The 22836-nt window shown below is 35.6% G+C and overlaps 2 protein-coding genes across 3 annotated transcripts in view; one reads left to right on the forward strand and one right to left on the reverse strand.

Moving 5' to 3' along the window:
• The first annotated feature begins 5911 nt into the window (after positions 1–5911).
• On the forward strand, positions 5912–18016 carry LOC110021845 (splicing factor 3B subunit 3-like). Its single transcript, XM_020720520.1, is given in 4 exon segments — positions 5912–8359; positions 8362–8955; positions 10645–11136; positions 17646–18016. Coding segments are annotated over 4 exon segments (3672 nt in total). The 3' UTR covers positions 17784–18016.
• Positions 18017–20040: 2024 nt separating this feature from the next.
• Positions 20041–22836, reverse strand: part of LOC110021861 (myosin-11-like) — a 51481-nt gene continuing 48685 nt past the window's right edge. For both annotated transcript variants that reach the window (XM_020720545.1, XM_020720544.1), the window contains exons 36-40: positions 21305–21361; positions 21013–21069; positions 20849–20929; positions 20649–20731; positions 20041–20537 (exon numbers count right to left, since the gene is read on the reverse strand). In XM_020720545.1, coding sequence (XP_020576204.1) covers positions 20414–20537; positions 20649–20731; positions 20849–20929; positions 21013–21069; positions 21305–21361 — 402 coding nt within the window. In that variant the 3' untranslated portion in view covers positions 20041–20413. The remainder of the gene's footprint in view (positions 20538–20648; positions 20732–20848; positions 20930–21012; positions 21070–21304; positions 21362–22836) is intronic.

The following is a 22836-nucleotide window of genomic DNA, read 5'->3' on the forward strand; positions in this document are numbered from 1 at the left end:
GACCTTTGAGAGCCTCCAGAGGTTTAGGCATGGTCATGTCTGAGACCGACGCAATTACATCGGGCTATCTATTTGGGAAGTGTGGTCACGCCACATTCTGACGTTTGATCGACATTTCGGAGTACCTAGTGATTTAGGGATAAAATATTTTAATTTTTAAAAATATTTTATAAATTTTATAACTAGAGTTTTTCCACGGTTTAGCACTACTCACTTGGTATTTTACGCAAGTGCACGTATCTTTCAAGTAATATAAGACTTTCTTTAGTTCAAAGTATCGATCCCACAAGAAAGGCTGTTAAAGTTCTAACTGAATAAAAAGTGTCTTAGTTTGGAAATAATTTGATTTAAAGTGACGTAGTAAATTCTACCAAATTACCACTAATCTATAAATTTACTATAAAGTGAATTTCATTAAAGTCAAATAAAGTAAGAGAGCTTAAGCTATTAAAAATACCCTCCCCTTGCCCCTTGCCCCTTGCCCCTTGCCCCTTGCCCCTTACAATGAAATTAGTAATTTGTGTAGGAGTAGAACACTTAAAAAATAAAATTAGTAATTTGTGTAGGAGTAGAACACTTAAAAAAGATATTGGAATTTTGTGACAAATAAGAGCATTAATTTTCTTTACCCTTTTCCAAGTGTATAAAGAAATTATGTTTAACTTAGAAAGTATTTTTGTCTGTCACCCTAAAAACCTCAAAGTTACTCCTATTAAATGTATATCCCTATGTATTTGCACTGATCTACGGAATACTTTTCCTTCACCCTAAAGATCAATGAGATTTTTACTAGTTTTTAACTCCACTGCACTCCCGGATCTTAATGGAACCACAACAAATTTTAACACACAAAATGCCCAGATTGATATGTAAATGAAGCTTATAGTAAAAACCATCACAAGCATGAATAAAATTCATTCTAAATAAATCCAAATCCTACATATATTACTATTGCATCACAAGAGGAAGGAGTAAAGGAATTACTCACCATGCATGAAAAAAACACAATACACCATTTTCTTATAATAAAACAGAGTCATATAAGATGAATTTACACTTTAAAATTAAAAAAAAAAACTTATCTTCTTATAGTGACAGATTCGGTAGTTTATACTATGTTTTCTGAGACCCGACAGTTTAATAAAACTTGCATTGACTACTTCTAATTTTTTTTGCTGATATTGCTTTAAAGGATTTGTGCTTTATTGCTTTAAACCTTCATAAAAGATGAGCTTGAGGACTTCCAGTATCTCCAGAGCATTATGCTGCTATTGTGGAGTACATTGTTTTTTGTTTATTTCACAACAACCACATAGCTATGGGAGACAGTTTTATAGGTGTTTGAGGAGAAAAACAGAAAATTGTGACTTCTTTAGGTGGGCAAATGAGTTGGAGGAATCCACCCCCGATAATGATCATGTTGTACGAGTTTCCTTGGAGGATGGCTTATCTCGTGACAAAAACTAATTAAATTTTAAAAATAATAATATTATTAATTATTATTTTAACAATCATTTTTTTTTAATTTTGATTATTGTGTTATTCATTAGTTTGTGAGATGTCTGTTTTTATTTTGTAACATTCAAACAGAATATTGGCTCTCAAGTACGAAATGTGTTAGTATGAATACTTCTGTTATGAACAACTCTATAATACACGAGCAGAAAGATCATTTGTTCATAAGTAACTACAACACAACTATTTCAAAACTGCCAAAAACAAACAGATGGTCAGCTTCTGCGCGGCAGCTTGCTGCCCGAAACAGATCCTAAATTAAAGTATTTTCTCATCGTTTCTTAAAAAAATCATTTATTAAACAATCCTAAACAAATATTAATAAAATATTTTTTTATCATTGTGTAAAATTAATTAAACACATGTGAGTATTGTAGTTACTTATTGAATACATTGTATTTTTACATTTTATATATGTGGTATGGGGAATCCTTAAACTCTACCTAAGAATTGCTAATAAGCCACTACCATTTGACCGTCACCACATAATCACAAGTATTCAATTGTCTTCGTAGAACCATTACTATTGCATCACCATCATCCTACAAACATTATTCATAAAGCACTATTACTATCATATCATTGTCGCCCAACAATAGCCATCAGATCATTACCACAGATCCATTTTTAGAACGCCACTATCAAACTACCGCTTCTTAGTCGTTGAAACAATTTCATTATTAATAAATCCTTGTCAAAATGCACCAATTAAACTGTCATTACTAGACTACCACCATCGTCCCATTGCTTCTGTTTCATTACTATTTTTCATTATCTTCTTGTAATACTACATTCTCTTATTTAAGAGAAATATAAAGCATGTGTTTTACATTCATATAATAAATCCATTTTAATTAGGCTTTGCCAAGTAGTATTTTTTTCTTCATTGGTATAGAACGAAAAAATTCACTAGCATCTGTCATATACTTTTAAGATGTTAAATTCTTGTGCTCTACGACCATAAATTCTCGTGGCTTTTGTAGCAAAATATAACACATAACATTTTAGGCTTGTAATGATGACAATCTACATTTATTATATGCTAAGGAAATATGAAATCATTAATAAGGCAAGAAATAGCTTAGCAATCTTTTGTGCACTAAGGAACCACAAATTCATCAATTTAAAATTATTGCCTATTATAATTAAAATAAACATATTACACTTATTATGCGTGATTTAAAAGATAGAATCATAATGATATGTGCTAGTACATAACTAATGTTTTACTTTAGATAATAATAATTATTTTATTTTAACATATATATTGTTGAATTCATTTGTTTAGATTGATTATTTTGTTGTTTGGATATTTTTGCTCACATTATTTTAGTGGGATAGTTATTTTAATGTTTTACTTTTTAGATAATAATAATTATTTTATTTTAACATATATTGTTTATTATTTCAAAGTTTGATTGTGAAAAATAACATTTTATGACATTATATAATACTATTTTGAGAATGATAAAGCAGAAATAATAAATTTTATGATTCAAATATATGATTTTCTAAGAATTACTTTTCTCTTACAAACGTAAATCAATTACATAATATTTTAAGAAAGGAGTATTTTTGTTTATACCATATAATTCTTATATATTTACATATCTAACAACATATTTTTTTTTATATTTAAAGCACTCAAATATTTCATATCATATTAAAACATCATTATTTGATGACATCAATAAAATTTTATCACAAGCACATATCTTAGAGCATTTTCAACAACAAACATTTCATATTCAAATTCTTGATCATCCAAGTTATGATTTCATTAAGTTTATGCTTAAATGAGCATCTTGACAAGAAGAACCAAACAAATCTACAATTGGATCAATACAGGTAACCTAATCAACCTGAGTCAAGATGTTGAAGTACAATTATAGTATTTCAATTAAATATTCATGAAACAAACTTGAAATTAACATATTTGTAGTAAAATCAAGCGTCTAGATGTGAGGAATCCAATGAGCCTAAACATAGACCATCTGATCAAAAAGTAGGGGAGTAACTCACCAAAAAACTAAACGCTCTTCACTATAAATAAACCCACTCTTTTCACTTTGAGGAGGAAGAGAAGAGAATGAGAAAGTGAAATTCCAAAACCTGTTCTTGAGAGAAGACCCAATTAGTAACACATCAGCCACAATAGACCATCAGCGTCCGTATTAGCTTACCACCGTCAACCACTGCCCCCCATCAACACACTTCACTCTCTGACCATTGACCGTCAGCGACCACTGCTTATAACTGTTGTAGCCAAACTATGATGATTATTAAATTTTCCAACTTAAGCATTTTTCAGCAATATAAAAACAAGGGATATTTTCATTGTAACTGATAATCACATTCTCTCTGTTAGGAAAGAAGGGCATACCTCTGTGTTTATAAACACATAATGGATTACTTTGATTGGGTTAAGCTCCATGATTTTTTTCCTTTCACACTCTTTTTCGTAAAAATTTTGGTATCTCCCTTCTTTATATTTTTTTATCTATGTGTGTGATATATTTTCATATAAAGCTTAGATGATAAATCTCAACTTTATCGACACAAATTTTTTGGCACATAATACTTTGACATCATCTATGTGAAGCAAAATCCACCTTTATAGAAGTATGAGCACTCTTTCAATGTCTAAATACAATAATACTCAAAATAATAAAATCTTCCACCCTAATGCCAATCATTATAGGGGACAATCTGTAGTTAGGGACGAAAAGTCTCTACATTTCTTTCCCTCTGACAAGCATCACCCCGCTGTTAAAGACACCCCTTATTTGCACCTAGAAGACAATATACGGAGAATGGAGGAATCTCAAAATGAGATTCTTTAGTTTTTAGATGAAGCTTAACTACTAGTAATAATGCAAATGAGTGAGGTTCATCTACTCCAAGCTTAACCACCAATCATGTACACCCAAATAGAGAACACTCCTACGACAATCCCTCCTCATAATAGAGTTCGTTCTCAATTGGGTTAGGAAGCTGTCCTCCAATATATTGCTTGTTTCATGCATCTATCTCATGCAGTCAAACCAAATAGCAGATCTCCAATACTCTTAGAGAACTTAGCTCAATCTAGTAATGTAATTAACAATGAGTTATGACATATGATTTAAGAAGAGCTCTCTTTAAGAGACAAAAGCAATTTTGTACTTAACGTAGTTCTGAGGAGTCTTAGCCTTTAAGAGGTAGAGCAATAAAAAACACCATTCCATAAGCATTCAAGCTTTCAAATATCCACTTATGATGAGATATTTGAGTAAATTTAGATAATTTAAAATGTCAACGATTCTTGTTTCAATCAATATACAAATTTCTTGAATATCTTAAATTATGAAGGAAGCTTTTCTAATAACTTATATTTTTGAATGATACAAGCATTAATGTCAAAAAAAAAGGGGGCAACTGATATGTGAGCAATAAATTTTTTATCATCAAGCTCAAATCTAAAAGTATTTTTAGTAAGAAACATTTCAAATTCAAATTCAAGATCAAAACCAAATTTTATCAATCTTATGATCAAATCGAACAGTTTATCAAGATGAACCCAATGACATTAAAATTAGTTCAATCCGGGTCAACCAAGCTCAGACAAGCTACTGAAGCACAATTGAAGACTTTGAATATTCAATTGATCCGTCAAATGAACTCTAAATTTAAGATATTTATAATCAAATCAAGTGTTTAGATGAGAGGAATCTAACGAGTATAAGATTACTCAATTGTTAGGTCATTAATATATTGAAATCATTGAAAGAATACATATGATCAAGGGGTTCCCATGGACCAACCAATTACGTGGATAGAGAAATTGATCCTCCCCAAGAAGCTATGAATATGTCCTATCTCTTTGATTGGAGGAAGAGGAGAAGAAGAGAAGGATAAGACAAGTAAACAACAACTTTTTTAGATGATGATAAACTCGTTCTCCGTGTAGTGAAAGAATGATCTAGCCCCTATTCTTACAAACACATACTGGATCCCTTCTATTACTTTTCCATATAAAAATTTTGCTATTTTTATTTGCTATATTTTCTTATTTTTGTGATTGCTGAATTGCTGATTTTCCATACGATACTTGGGCGATAACTACTATTTTATCCCCCAAAGCTTCAAACACTGTTAAACATCAATTTTAAACATTCCGTATAAAAAGCCATATTCCACGGCCGTTTAGAACCGGTTCGAGCCGTACCCAAACGGACTTTCAGATGTCACCGTCTTTCTATGTTACTACCGGAAAACCCTAACCCTAAAACCTTTGTCAGTTGAGCTCCGCCCATTTACTTACCCCCAACCTCTCTCCCTACCACTCTTCTCTCCTCCCGATAGGGGCCTCGTCCCTCACCTTCCTCTCGGCCTCTCAAAAGGCCTAACTGCGGCGATGTATCTTTACAGCCTCACCCTTCAACAGGCGACGGGTGTTGTCTGCGCAATCAATGGAAACTTCATCGGAGGTAAAACGCAGGAGATTGTTGTTGCTCGTGGCAAAACTCTGGACCTCCTCCGCCCCGACGAAGCTGGCAAGATCCAAACCCTTCACTCTGTCGAGGTGTTCGGAGCCATCCGTTGTCTCGCTCACTTCCGTCTCACCGGTTCTCAGAAAGATTACGTAGTGGTTGGGTCCGATTCTGGTCGCATCGTCATCATGGAGTACCACAAAGAAAAGAATTGCTTCCACAAACTCTACCAGGAGACTTTTGGTAAGTCTGGCTGCCGCCGCATTGTTCCGGGACAGTACGTTGGTGTTGATCCAAAGGGTCGTGCCGTTATGATTGCTGCCTGCGAGAAGCAGAAGCTTGTATACGTTCTCAATCGTGACACCGCTGCTCGTTTAACGATCTCTTCTCCCCTTGAGGCACATAAATCCCACACCATAACCTATTCTATTACTGGAGTTGACTGTGGGTTTGACAACCCGATTTTCGCTTCCATTGAGCTCGACTACTCTGAGGCTGACCAGGATTCCACTGGACAAGCAGCGGCTGAAGCTCAGAAACACCTTACGTTCTACGAGCTTGACCTAGGTCTCAACCATGTATCTCGAAAATGGACCGAACCCATTGATAATGGAGCTAATCTTCTTGTAACAGTGCCAGGTGGTGATGATGGCCCTAGTGGTGTCCTTGTCTGTGCTGAGAATTTTGTCATTTATAAGAACCAGGGCCACCCTGATGTCCGTGCTGTCATACCCCGTCGTGCCGACCTCCCCGCAGAGCGTGGTGTTCTCATTGTTTCGGCAGCCACCCATCGCCAGAAATCGATGTTCTTCTTTCTTCTCCAAACTGAATATGGAGATATATTTAAGGTTACTCTAGAGCATAAGAGGGATGAGCAGGATCGTGTCACGGAGCTTAAAATCAAGTACTTCGATACGATACCGGTGACCTCAGCCATGTGTGTCCTAAAGACTGGATTTTTGTTTGCCGCGTCAGAGTTTGGTAACCATGCGCTTTACCAGTTTCAGTCTATTGGCGATGGAGATGACGTGGAGGCATCATCCGCAACATTAATGGAAACGGAAGAGGGGTTCCAACCAGTGTTCTTCCAGCCAAGGGGATTGAAGAATCTTGTGAGGATAGATCACATTGCTAGCCTCATGCCAATTCTGGATATGAAGGTTCTGAACCTTTTTGAAGAGGAGACTCCTCAAATTTTCACTCTTTGTGGTCGTGGACCTAGGTCTTCAATCCGGATATTGAGGCCGGGACTGGCCATCAGTGAGATGGCTGTGTCTCAGCTACCTGGTGTGCCCAATGCTGTTTGGACAGTGAAGAAAAATGTTAGTGATGAGTTCGATGCATATATTGTTGTATCATTTCCAAGTGGTACCCTTGTACTATCCATTGGAGAAACTGTGGAGGAAGTCAGCGATAGTGGTTTTCTGGATACTACGCCTTCTCTTGCAGTTTCTTTGCTAGGCGATGATTCACTCATGCAGGTTCATCCAAATGGAATTAGGCACATTAGAGAGGATGGGCGTATTAATGAGTGGAAAACTCCTGGGAAGAAGACCATTGTCAAGGTTGGTTCAAACAGACTACAGGTTGTGATAGCATTGAGTGGAGGAGAGCTTATTTATTTTGAAATGGACATGACTGGTCAATTAATGGAGGTGGAGAAGCATGAGATGCCTGGAGATGTTGCTTGCTTGGATATTGCCCCAGTTCCTGAGGGAAAACAGAGATCCCGTTTCCTTGCAGTGGGTTCATATGATAACACTATTCGGATACTTTCTTTAGATCCTGATGACTGCATGCAGGTATTGAGCGTTCAAAGTGTTTCCTCTTCTCCGGAATCTCTCCTCTTGCTTGAAGTGCAGGCATCTACTGGTGGGGAAGATGGAGCTGACCATCCTGCAAGTGTTTTCCTCAACGCTGGGTTGCAAAATGGTGTTCTTTTCAGAACTGTTGTTGATATGGTCACTGGCCAGCTTTCTGATACTCGTTCTCGTTTCTTGGGTTTGAGAGCTCCCAAGCTCTTTAAAGCCATAGTAAGGGGTAGGCAAGCAATGCTTTGTTTGTCAAGTAGACCTTGGCTTGGTTACATACACCAGGGACATTTCCTGCTAACTCCTTTGTCTTACGAAACACTTGAATTCGCTGCTTCTTTTGCTTCTGATCAGTGTGCAGAAGGTGTAGTTGCTGTTGCTGGGGACGCATTGCGAATTTTCACTATTGAAAGATTGGGAGAGACATTTAATGAGACAGTCATCCCTTTAAGATATACTCCCAGGAGGTTTGTATTACAACCCAAGCGGAAGTATTTGGTTATCATTGAGAGCGATCAAGGAGCATTTACTGCAGAAGAGCGAGAGGCGGCTAGGAAAGAGGGTTTGGAAGCAGCTTGGAAGCAGCTGGAGTTGAGAATGGAATTGCTAATAATAGAGAACAACTGGAGAATGGTGGAATTGGTGGCAATGATGAGGAGAAGGATGATCCTCTCTCTGATGAGCAGTATGGATACCCTAAAGCAGAGTCAGACAAGTGGGTTTCTTGCATTAGAGTTATAGATCCGAAATCGGGTAACACAACTTGTCTTCTAGAGCTGCAGGATAACGAGGCTGCATTCAGTATATGTACTGTGAACTTCCATGATAAGGAATATGGAACTTTGTTAGCTGTTGGAACCGCAAAGGGACTGCAGTTTTTGCCAAAGAAATCTTTAACTGCAGGTTTTATTCACATCTATAGATTCATTGATGAAGGGAAATCTCTGGAATTGCTGCATAAAACTCAAGTGGAGGGAGTTCCTCTTGCTTTGTGCCAGTTTCAAGGGAGACTTCTTGCTGGTATTGGTTCAGTGCTTAGGTTATATGATTTGGGTAAAAGAAGGCTGCTAAGGAAATGTGAAAACAAGCTTTTCCCAAATACGATTAACTCAATTCACACTTATCGTGACAGAATTTATGTTGGTGACCTTCAAGAAGTATGTACACCCTTCAGAACAGAATCTTTTTGTTAAAGATGACATTCTTCTTTTTTATAACTTTTCAATGGGTTTGCGCTGTCCTCAGGAATTATTCCTGTACTTGTCTTGTATATATTATTTTTCCTTAGGGCCTGTAGATAGTGAAAAGGTAGATAAATTTTTAGCATTTTGAGGCGCCTACCTTTTATCTATGGATTATATTATGTGTGCCATGCACTTTAGACGCTTTAGAGCAGCTGACATGATTCTCACTTCTAGGGATTTTGTTTTTTTTTTTTAGGGTGGATTGTTGTCTATGTGATAAATTATTGGGGAGGCTGAACATCTTCAGGAATTACTGCTATACCCTTTTTACTTATATATTTTTTCCTAACAAGGTGATATAGATAGTGAAGAAATAACCTTTAAACACATTCGGGAGTCCATCCGTTTTAGAAGGACTCCAGTTATTTTGTCATCCTTCTAACATTTTAGGGCATATGTTTCAAATACTGCTTTACTTGGATTCTCCAGCCACACTGCCCCATCTACTGTTTATGTTTGGAGAAAGCATCTTGACTGTTTATCAGTGACACAAATGATTTTTTGGTCATAGTAATTATAAGCTTAAATTTTAGATTTTCTATGCTTTAAGTTTAACCTACTATTTCTTCTTTACAAATAGCACCTTTCACATATATTCGAAGTCAAGTAATTTTGCTTTGATGTTTTTAAGTGCATCTGAATATCTTTATCAATGGATAAGTTCAAACTGGTTGGAGTTTATTAAAGCTGTTTTTTCCTGATTGTGTGCTAAGTTTTATCTTTTAAATCCTTATTAATCTAAATAGATTATACGACCATCTATGTGGTTTTATTACATTTTCCAATAGTGACAAAAGGCCAGCATCATAAAGGTTTAATTAAATTTCATCATAACAGCATTTTTTCCCCGTCTTGTAAAGTGGAAGGTAAATAAAAGGTTTTTTTTTTCATCATAACAGCATTTTTTCTCCGTCTTGTAAAGTGGAAGGTAAATAAAAGGTTTTTTACAAACATTACAAGCAATACTTGTATAATCAAATTTTTTCAATAAAAATGTCCCTTTAATCAGAATCTTTTTTCTTGTAAATTGTGTACTGGATTTTCATGCACAACAACAAACTTTATTATGCATTGCTGAGTTTTTTATTAACAGAGTATCATAATCACCATGACTTGTAGTTGGGGATGAATGTCTCTATATTTTCTCTCCAAAATCTTTCTTGGAATAGTGATGCTAGATGTCCTACAACTGAGATTTCATACTTTTGCATGGCTACTAGATATCATTTACTATGTTAATTCTGATGTTTATCACTTATGGATTGGAGTCATTAGTTTTATGTTACTGATATCCCTGCTACTCATTTAGACACATGATATCTAAAATTCTTTTTATATCATGTTTGAAGTGAAATGAATGCATGTAATTCCTAAGGGGCTGGTTAAATCCCGCTCTAAATCCGTTACAAGACAGGCTCTAAAAGCTAAAACTCACCTTTAATTGATTAATTCAATGAGTCCAAAATGTCGGTGAAGTTAAGAGAATGGCTGGGGGTTTTTCTTATTCTTAGCATTCATGTTTTCATTGTATCTTGGTTAAAATTCAGTGAAACATCTTTGATTTCTCTAATCACTTTTGGACTATTGATGTTGTTGTTGCAGTCCTTTCATTATTGCAAGTATAGGCGGGATGAAAATCAGCTGTATATATTTGCAGATGATTCTGTTCCCAGATGGTTAACAGCATCACACCATGTAGATTTTGACACAATGGCGGGTGCAGACAAGTTTGGTAATATTTACTTTGTACGCTTACCGCAAGATGTTTCGGATGAGATAGAAGAAGATCCGACTGGAGGTAAGATAAAGTGGGAACAAGGGAAGTTGAATGGTGCTCCCAACAAGGTGGAGGAAATAGTTCAGTTTCATGTTGGTGATGTTGTCACCTGTCTGCAGAAGGCATCGCTTATACCTGGAGGTGGTGAATGTATGATATTTGGCACTGTGATGGGTAGTTTAGGGGCATTTCTTGCTTTCACATCCCGGGAAGATGTTGATTTTTTTTCTCATTTAGAGATGCATTTGAGGCAAGAGCATCCACCTTTATGTGGTAGAGATCACATGGCGTACAGATCTGCCTATTTTCCTGTGAAGGTAAGTATTATTTTTTATTTTGTTTGGTCAGTGTTGATAAACGATCTAAAATTTTTGAACTTTTGAAATTTCAAATTTAAGCTGGGAAAGAAAGAAAAAAATGTTTGTCTGCAGTCACTTGCACGTGCGCACCCATACACATGTTCTTTTATGCTATGATTGTTTCTTGTTTTAGAAAACTGAATGAATTAGCAGTATATTATGCTGAAAGTTTCTCTATGGCTGCGGTTGATTAGTTAAACATTCATCCCTATATTCTCAAGTCCTGATTCTAAAACTTTTAAATTTTTCGAAAAAAAAAGATTTGACTTCATATAACCTGGTGGCAATGATATTTTTGCTACATAGTTTTGCGGTTTGTTTTTCTGCCACACAAAGAATGACACTGAGAATAGCATTTTTTCTTCATGACTGAAATATGTTACTGAAATTCCCATTAGCATGCTGTGTCAACCTCTAGGTATTAAATGTCAGACATTGATCAGCTTTAGCACTTTATGATCAGGAATGAGGAAGAGCACACTCATGTACATTGATCAGCTTTAGCTCTTTATGATCAGGAATGAGGAAGAGCACACTCATGTACCCATTTTTTTACAATGTTTTGTATGGTCTGAAGATTAAATAGTGAATTATGCGATGTAGTTCTGCACCTATATGAATACCATGGGAATCCTCGTTAATTTTGCTCCATAAATACAAATCTACTTGGTTCGGACATAATGTATCAAAACACACACAACTATACTTGCACTGCAGCTTGGAAGGAATGATAAAAAAATATAAGAATGAAGTTAATTCATAATTCTATTGTGGAGGTCCCAGCTTGAGGTTGATTGAATCATATTGATGATACATGACACATTGGGCCTTCACCTAGTAGATAGCCCTACCAGTGGAGCTCACTTAATGATCATAGCATGAATCAACCTGTTATTGTTGTTGACCAATAAAATATTTATTTAAAAAAAGAATAAAAAAAAGAAGTCTATAATTGTTCCCGCTCAACTTATTGCTCATAACTAACACGACTGATGCTCTCCCTAGGGGTTCCCCGAAGTCCTCCTTCCCTGTTTAAGCATAGAAACCACAACGGAGGCCAAGCCATCCATACTTCTTCCTCTCGATCGCAGAAAACTGCTTTGGAACACTCGCTCGATCCTCCCCGTGCACGAAACTCAGTCGCCAGCGCCAAAGCCTTGCAAGATCACAGGAAAGCCGCATGGTAGAGCTACAACTTGTCTTCCTTCCTAGTTGCACACTGAAATTAGTCCTATCGATCGTTCCTTCCACATTGTTCTTCCCTGTGCTACTCGATCTGCTCCTAGGTTGCACGCAGGAGCCGTATCTCACCTCCCTTCCTCTGTCTCTCCTGTGTTCGGGAAGGCAAGGACGTAATCGTGGCATGCAATGACCTTTGAAACTCCAATTTGTCTCTCCCGCACTCAGTAAGGCAATGAAGTGATAGCTCATATCCGATACTGTTGTGATTAAGGTTGGTTGGGAAGGTAATGATGGAATCATGACTTATGAAGACTTTGAAGCTCCCATCTTCCCTCCTCTGTGTTGTCTCCAGACCAAGGCACTTACGATACAATCGTGATTTGAACAAGGTAGGAAGGCAATGATTGGATATTCTACCTACAGAGACTCAAAACTCCCACTTTCTTCTTCTGCGTTTGGGAAGACCAACGATGGGATCTTAGCATACAATAACCTTTGAAACTCCTAATTTCCTTGCTTTTCCTGCGCCTATCTCCTTCTCGATACAATTACGATTAGATCCAACAGGGAAGCAACGCCGGTGTCGCAACATACAAAGGCCTCCGCAGCTTTGATCTTCCCTCTAGTGCGCTTCCCTTGAAGCCACACCCGAGGCGCTTGATCACCCTCTGCCCTAGCTTGCTTCGCTTCTCAAGCAAATCACACGAAAGGAGCCGTTAAATTAAAGTGAGCCCCCATGATTTTCCTTATTCGAGCCTAACTCGATCTCTTTTCTAGCTTATATAATTCCATAATCCGAGCCGCAAATTACCTTTGGTGAAGAATATTTCTTTCTTATTTGTGCTTTACATTATATTATATATATATATATATGTTGTACTTTTATTTATTGTCGTCGATCTCCGTCATTGTAGATCATCCGCTGGCAACACTGCCGAAGCTCGAAAAGGTATAACTTTGGGGCAACGGGGTACTTTTTTTGAAAATGTCCACACGAGGGAGCGTGAGTACTCATTCATGGGGAATTAAGTACCGTTTGTGGAAAACTGTGGACTCATTTGGAAAATTTTTTTAAATTGAGATTTTAAAACACTCGTCTATGGGAAAAACGAGCACCCAACCGTGTGAATTAAGTACAATTTGAGAAATGTTAGTTTGTGATCTAACATTTTGTGCTAGTACGTTGAAGGCCCATCACATCTTTTAAGATTGCAGGGTAAATTTACGTTTTTGCTCTTCTGTCGAAGTGTCTCATGATACCAACCGACATGTCTTTTAAGATAGCCGGGAAGGCTGTCATTCTCTCGTACCCCTTAACAGGAGTTGACGTCGGGAGGCTGCCAAAATTTCTGGTGATATTGAACTTGTAGATAATATAAAAATATGGACTGTTTGGATCTTAAAATTGACAAAATTGAAAGGAAGTGTATGCTACAAAATACATAATAATACTTAAGTTTTGAGTCGTTTCAAGAGGATAAATTAAATGCACTTGAGACTTGCATAAGAGTCATGAAAAATTGAATGACTCTTCAATTAATACAATTGGACTTTTCTTTGGCTTTAAATTCTATCCTATGTGAAGATGATTAAATAAAATATATATACTAATATAAATGAATCTTTATGCGATTTATTTGAAAACATAAATTGGGCTTGGATCGCAGCTTGGGGGGATGACAAATTGAATTAAATTTTGGATATCATAAATTTTGGTTAAATTTAAGACAAAAATGTTATTTTTATATGTTAAAATGAAGAATTAATGTAACCAACAGCCACCGGATTCACAACATGTTTACAAGCGAACATAAGACAGTACTTTATAAAGTTTAAAGTGAACCTCAAAATGCATCAATATATTCATTCAAATGAAGTAAATTTATATAAATTCAAGGCTTATAGGTGATTCAATTCATAATTTAAAATTATGCAAATTGCCTTAACATATGTAAAGTCGTTTAAAATAGTTAAATATGTGAAATTTAGATGCACACATGTGCTCCAACCAACTTATAGAATGTTCGAACACTATGTTTGAGAGTCATATGCAGGCTAATCAAATCGCCTTTTCTAAAATATAGGGTTGTAAATCCCGTCGACTTGTTCGATCCTCCTCTTCATAAGGATTAGAGTTAACGAGTCTAGTAAACCCTAATAAATATTCAAATTCTGAAATAAAAATTTCATGTCCAAATCAGCAGTCTGATCCTCCTACCTATAAAGTTAAGAGTCGACATGATTTATGTTTTGAAAATCTTAAACTAACAAAATTAAATGTTCCCCTTTAAATATAAAGCTTTAAAACGCTCAATATCCCGATAATGATTGAGTTGATAGAATATTTCAACCAAAATGGTCAAAATTTTAAATTAGGATATTAAAATAATTAATCAATTTAGGTTTCATTTGGGGCGGCAGTGCGGTAGTAGTGCAACACCACTTCGCACTTTTGTCTGTTTGGGTAAACTGCGTTTTCCCATCGTCCTGGCTAGGTGCGATAGCAGTTTTTTTACTGCGGTTTGACTTTTCCAACAAAATAAAAATAAATAATTGCCACCGGAGTTTTTTGAACATCAGATTATTTATTAGCAGCCTCACAACTATTTTTTAATAGTTCATTTGGGGCGGCAGTGCGGTGGCAGTGCAACACCGCTTCACACTTTTGTCTGTTTGGGTAAACTGTGTTTTCCCATCATCCTGGCTAGGTGCGATAGCAGTTTTTTTACTGCGGTTTGACTTTTCCAACAAAATAAAAATAAATAATTGCCACCGGAGTTTTTTGAACATCAGATTATTTATTAGCAGCCTCACAACTATTTTTTAATAAGTTGCAGTCGCCCTAAACAGATCCTTAAACTCGAGTTAAAATTCAATCACTTAAATACTAAAAGCAAATTTCATATACCATCCACAACAGTTTGTTGATGGTGACAAACTTCTGATTGACTTTAGCTCACAAAGTGCGGATGTCATATTAAATGTATCAATATATTCACAGTCAAAGTGATTGTATGCAAGTAAGGACGTGACACGAGTCCTCTATCCACATGGTTCAGTTGCCAAATGACACAACAAAATAGTGGTTACGACCAGAGCCCTCTGACCGGGTGGTTGACTCTAAATGACACAATTATATTATAGTCACGACTGAAACTCGTATGTTCCTCAATGATTTTGTACCCTTTGAGTTATGAATCATAAATGTATAATTGATTGACCTAAAGTCTTCTGTTAGCTAAAGTCGATTCAAATTTATCCTCTTAGACAAACCATCCACCCTAGATCTACAATGATCTCTTAAACGATGCAATTCATTTCTGCTAACAAGAATCCTTCTTTCAGATTGTGTTGACTATCTCCTCTGATTTGGCAGATCAGCGGTCACGACGATCTAAGATGACGGAATGATGGGATCTTGATCGGGTTTCGTCTTCATTTCTCCACTATTCACTTTAAGTTTCAAGTGATGAATTCTACAACTTAGATTCTAAATCTGCTGCTATTATATGCTGATTCTCAGTTCTTAATGGCTAGCTTTAATCGAAAGAGCTCTCCTGTTATTGGGAGGGGTAATTAACCATAGGGGCTTGCACCTATGAGAAACGCCAAACCCTAGATCAGAAAGTCATCGCAAAATGAGGGCGAAATCTCTGGATAGTGTTTTATTTACAATTCAATTAGCCTTCTGAAAATTTGACCCTCCAAAGCTCTCTCAACAAACAAAATAAAAATAAATGCAAAGAGTTCTCGGGAAGCGGTGGTGAATTTTCGGAGCCCACAATCATATTCTTGACTAAATTTTGACCTAAGGGGGCTCAATTGATAAAGCTTAGGTCCATACTGCATTTAGGCTTGTTATTCGAGCTCATATAATCATCCCTAATTTCAATGTGGCTGTTTGATTACTCGTAATATCTTTATTGAACCCATCAAATGCCTCTTCTCAGTAAGAGCTATTTCAAATATGATTGAGGAATAGAGATTATCAGCCTCGAACATGAGTTAATCTCTAAATTACTCGGGAAAGATAAAGTATAGTTTCGTTTTTTTACTCTAAATGCAATTGATCTAGTTAAGCTTGGTCGACTTATTTTGATTGTATCCAAGAGTCAATTAGGCCATGATCAGTCCATTAGGCTCAAATTTAATAATATCAGTTCAACGAGAAGCATATCCATCACGTCATTCACATTTTATTTCATTCGATTACCTATTAGAATATGTCTAGTCACTTTGAATCGCAGTCTAGATTCAAGACCATGCTGAAATTGATCTTGAAGCCAAGCCAAGCTCTTAGCTTTTTGATCCAGGTGTGCTGCTTTTATGTGTATCACATCAAACTTGCTAAGCACAATGTTTTTTATTTGTTTCATTTTTCAATTTGCATTGCGGAGTCTTGTTGCCCCACACCTACTAGCTATCGTATTTTTTACTCCATCTTTGCCAGCTTCTTATTACACGTTAATCAGCCGCTTAGTCCTACCACCATGCTGCCACAACTATTGCATTTTCAATGTTAGCCTTCAAGAAGAATTCCAAGTGACAACCATTTCGATACATGCAACTCATTGTTCTCCCCATTTCGGCTTCAATTGCTCTCTGTAACCTTGCCCGATGCCTACTACTCTCTGTTTCTCTTCTCCGCCATGAGAATCATCACTTGAAATAGGGGATCTTGTTGCCTATGATCAAATGCTTTTGAAGAAACCAATAGAAGAGTAATTGAGGATTGTTTTATTTTACCCACCTACATCGACATTACGTCAACCACCGTTTTATGATTTTTATTTGAACTCTCATTGACGCTGATGAACTCTTGTATCTACTCCAGGAGACTTTCCCTGTCTACTGACTATCTCACCGCTCCTGAACACCATCTTGCTGCATTAATCAGCGGTTGTTTGTGTGTGTTCACCTCGCCAGCATTGTGAGGTTCGCCTCACCAGTCTCGTGTGCTGCCTTTCACATATTCGCGCTCAACGACCTGTCTCTCAACACTTACATTTGTGTTGGATGACCTTGTCATGGCTGCATATGTTTACACAAAATGACTTGGATGCCATCCAAAATCATACATTACAACACATGAGCATCATCATGTGCACCCATGTTCAACAGGGCATACTTGACACTTGTTAGTCTTGCAGGCCATTCGAACATAAGTTTATATATAATCTACAGTTTAGATAGCACGGAAACAACAAATTCACTTTTTAACATTCGAATTCGGTTCCTTGAGATTCTCCACTTTGTTTTCTTAAATGCTGTACGAACATTTGCAGGATGTAATCGACGGCGACCTCTGCGAGCAATACCCAACCCTTCCACCTGATTTGCAGAGGAAGATTGCTGATGAACTGGACAGAACTCCAGGTGAGATATTGAAGAAACTGGAAGACATCAGAAACAAAATAATTTAAAGAATTGAATCCCGAAACAAAGCTAGGAAACAAGAGCTGAGATGTACTTTCTACTCCGTCATTACGGTGCTGACTACGGTTTAGATTATAACGTCTCAATGGTTTGTACCTTTTCTCAATTTTATCATACCCAGTAATATTTCTCTCATCCTCTTCTGATTTGTAGGGATTTATTATTGTAAAATCTTGAATATGGAATGTATCAAGTTTTTGTTAATAAGTTAAATTGCTTACCAGTATTTCTCTGTTGTTGTTTTTATGGTTGATTAATGTTCACTTATCTGTCGATAATTGTGGTACGTTTGGGATCACTCTTAATTTTGATTTTTTTTAAAAAAATTATTTTATTGTGCTTATGCTTGAAATAAAACAGGTTTTTAATTTCATTTTATTGTGCTTATGCTTGAAATAAAACAGGTTTGATATGTTATAATATATTTAGTTGTTTTTTAAAATACTTAAAATAATTTTTAGTTGTTTAAAGTGCTTTTAAAAATAAGTTAATTTATTTTTTAAAAAGAAAAAAATATCAAAATTTATTAGTAGTACTTTGCAACAGTTATAATAATCAGTACCACTTTAGTGGGGTAGTAGAATTTTTTAAGTGTATTTGAGCATTATTTGGTGTACCAATTTGGTTGCAATGGGCACATAGACTATTTAGGAGCATTAGAAACAAATTTGCGTGCACTTAGGGTTGCAGATAATGTTTTGGTTTAAAATTAAACGATATTTGTTCAGTTAAAAAAGAAAAAGTCTAATTAACCACTGAATGTTCAATTTACTGCCTTCAATCGTACAATTAGGGCTGTAAACGAGCCTAGCTTGAGCGAGCTCAGGCTGGGCTTGTGTTCGGCTCGATTTAAATATTCGTGTTTGTGTTCTGCTCGTGTTCGGCGAAATTGACTGGTTAAATTAAAATTGAGAAAAATAGATGTAAAATATGGGATTCGAACCTTGATCAAATATATACAGAAGAAGACACTAACCACATTGTCATATGAGGTGTTATGATTTAAACTTAAACATAAATATATATAATATAATAATATATGTAATATATTGTTATATAATTTTTTTTCGAGTCATTTCGAACTGAACACGAGTTTATTACTGTTAAATATTTCCTATCATAACATAATAACATATCCCCATTGCAGTCATATCATACCTTTATAAATTACATTTTTACCACTTAAAAAATCTTTACTTAAAAGAGCTCTGTAATTTTTTTTTTTGTTTTATTTAAAAAATTTTATTTTTGAAATATTTTTAATTCCAACAAGCCGAACATGTGCTAAACACGAAAATTTAAGTCAAATTGAACACGGCAGACACTTCACAAGCTAATTCTGAACACGGACCAATTTTATACAAGTCATACATGAGCCGAGCTTGAGTGGCTCATTTATTACTCAGGCTCAACTCATTTGCAACCTCATGTCACACACAATTCTTATGTCTATACATATTGCACACCCAAACTTTCATATTTACACAGATAGCACTTCAGTGTCTTAAACATATTAAAAAAAAAGTACATTAGGCTTTTAGAAATGATAATAGTGCTACCTTTAATGTGTTATAAAAAATTTACATATTATATGTATAAATATGAAAGTTCGGCGTGAAATATATTAATAAAAAGAATTGTGTGCTCTGTAAGTAAATGCCCACCCAAAAAAATCACCTTATCACCTACGTTTTCCTCAGTACACTGTTCATAGCATATGTGCTTACGTAGTTGAAATTCTTGACAAGTATAGGAGAGAAAAATTGGATGACTTGGACTTGATGATTAAAATGGACCTGAGTTCAGATTAAAGAGAGCTACAATAGAAAAGTTAAAAAAAGAGATCAAGAGATGTGAGCTAGTACAAAAGTTAATAGAAGCAACACTAAAAACAAATAAGGCATTTACATACATACAACCCCATTCGTAGGTATTTAAATATCGTGACACCTAAAATTTACCAATTTTTTTACATTTATACCACTTAAATGTTTCATATCATATTATAATTACATGTCGAACTTGAAAGATACGCGGGAAAACCAAAGAACTTTTTTTTTAGTTAAATATTCATTAATTTTCTACTTGAAGTTGGATATATTATGAAAAATTTTAAATAAATTTTATTTCTTTACAAGAAAAAACAAAAGAGAGCACCACAAAACAATACTTAATAGAAAGAAAACAGAGACGAAAAATCGACCCCAATGATAATAATCCTCAATGGGGATCCATTATGCTGGAAGATGAAGTAACATAATAATATAAAAGTATGAGTTAGAATTGCAATTTCTAGTTTAAATGTAAATTTTATTTGGTAAATATATGCCCCTAAATGGGAAAAGAATGACTAAAACCTGTCTGCAATAAATTATTACACTTGCAGCCAAAATAAACATGAAACAATTAAACCGACTCCTGCGATACGCAAAATTCAATTGATTTCATCCCATCTTCCCCTAAAAATTTTCCTTTGATCAAATAATTGAAGGAAACTATATTGCTGCTTCATACTTAAGCAGCACTCCAACCTTCTGTTAATCTGCATTAATCTATGGCAATAAAGAGCTCCAAAAACCATCAAAAGGTTCGTGAGGTACAAACTACCTTAAAAGGGTCAATCGGATCGCGGCAACAAGAACATAAAGCCTGAATTTTCACGAATAAGTAGCGGTGGTTCGATGTCAGAAATTTCAATCTGTTCCATCGATTTCGATAAATCATCCACCGAAAACGGAATGCTGTATATTTGGCACCCCAAAGTAAGCACTCAGAAGAGACATCCACACAAATTAAGAAGAATGTGCTACTCAAAGAAGAGGAAAGATAGGGAGTAAGGAGAAATATAAAACCTCGAGTCATCGTCCAGCAAGAACGAGTTGCTCACAGCATTATTTGAGTCTTCTGTCATCAATATCCTCATATTTGATATAACCTAATTTGAGATTCCAAAACCCATAGTCTTGAACTTTTAGATAACCTTATTTGAGACTAACGGTTATAGAAATGGAAAAAAAACTGAGAAATGAGAAGTAATAAGCCTGAAACTTACATCTGGAGAAACACTATGCGTGCCATATTTATCATCCCAGTACATTGTACTGATCCGATATAGCTGCTGTATGCTGAGGACCTGTGGACAAAGGATGGCTGGTTCAATTTAAAGAATATTAGTGGAGGAAATGATGCTAAGAAATATAAAAAAGATTTACTTACTGGGCAAAGATCATGGCTTATTTCATCCAGTGTTTTCTTAGATTTTTGATGAATGACCTAAAAGTGAAAGTAGAAGAATTTAATGGGGGAAAAAATAAGACGAGATTTATTTTTTCAACTAATTTTCGAGATAGGACATCAGTGTTCTGAATTTTCATTGATTGCATGTTTAGCACGAAACAAAAGGAAAAAAACAAATACAAAAAAATGAATAAATGGGCCAATAAAGATGGATAGAGTTGTAAATCAAAGAGGCTGCTAATTCCATATGCAAAGAAGGAAATGAATTTACCAGGAATCCAATGGCCTGTCTGATATGCTTCAACTCATCCCAGGCCGAGCCTGCATACTACAATTTCAGAAGTAATTAGTAAATAAATATGAATTGGAGGCGGGAAATTAAACAGCCAATTTTAATGATTCATGCTGAGAAGTAAAAATTCAAAGAAAATCAACAAGGACATCTAATGTGAAAGTAGTAAGATATCCCTCATCACTTCGTCTAGGACATAAAATACGCTATCCCTGCACCGAGAGAACCCAAAATGAGTTGGTTCGACACCAACAACAACAACAAAGCCTTAATCTCACTACGTGGGGTCGGCTACATAAATCCTTTTTTCTCCATTGCGTCCTATTTAGTGTCATATTTTCATTTAGTTCTGGTAAATTAAGATCATTTTTTATACAATAAGCCCAAGTCTTCCTAGGTCTACATGTCTTTCTTAACACAAGTCGAATCTAAAACATCTACTCTCCTAATCGGATCATCAGATGGTCGACGTTTAATGTGACCAAACCATCTAAGATGACTTTCTCTAATTTTGCCCGTCACAGGAGCTACATCAACCCTATCACGGATATATTCATTTCGCATTTTTCTCTAAGTGTAAAGCCACTCATCCACCTAATCATTCTCATCTCGGCAACACTTAACTTATTATTATGCTTCTATTTTAAAGGCCAACATTCAGCGCCATAGAGTATTGAAGGTCTCACCACCGTCTTATAAAATTTTCCTTTCAGTCTAAGTGGTATTTTTCTACCACACAAAAGGCCCGAAGCATTCCTCCACTTCAACCAACCAACTTGAATTCTACTATTAACATCCGCATCTATATCACCATCGCTTTTAGCAACGGACCCAAGATATCTAAATAGTTCACACCTTTTAATAATTTAATCACCCCAAGTCACACTTCTGTCACTAGAGCTACTACTAAAATTACATTCCATATATATATTCCATTCCATATATTCAGTTTTAGTTCTACTTAAATGAAGGCCTTTATACTCCAATGTAAACCTCCACATTTCAAGTTTTTCCCGGGCTTTTTCTCTCGTTTTATTCACGAGAGGGATATCATCAGCAAAAAACATACACCAAGGTACATTCTCCTGTAGATGTCCAGTAAGACCATCCATAACTAAAGCAAAAAGATATGGGCTTAAAGTCGATCCCTGATGTAATCCAACAGAAATAGGAAAATATTTGGTTAATTCTCCTTCAGTTTGAACACAAGTAACAGCTCTAGTACACATATCTTTAATGACTTGAATATAAGTCATATCAACACATTTCTTCTCAAGAACTCTCCAAAGGATATCTCTTGGAACCTTATCGTAAGCTTTTTCTAAATCAATAGAAATCAAATATAAATTCTCCTTATTATCTCTGAACTTCTCCATCAACCTCTCAATAAATGTATAGCTTCCATAGTAAACCTGTCCGACATAAATCCAAAATGATTATGAGAAATTTTTGTAATGCGTCTTAACCTATGTTCAATTACCTCTCCCATAACTTTAAAGTATGGCACATCA

This window comes from Phalaenopsis equestris, unplaced genomic scaffold (genome assembly GCF_001263595.1).
Source record: "Phalaenopsis equestris unplaced genomic scaffold, ASM126359v1 Scaffold000150, whole genome shotgun sequence".
Taxonomy (NCBI): Eukaryota; Viridiplantae; Streptophyta; class Magnoliopsida; order Asparagales; family Orchidaceae; genus Phalaenopsis; species Phalaenopsis equestris.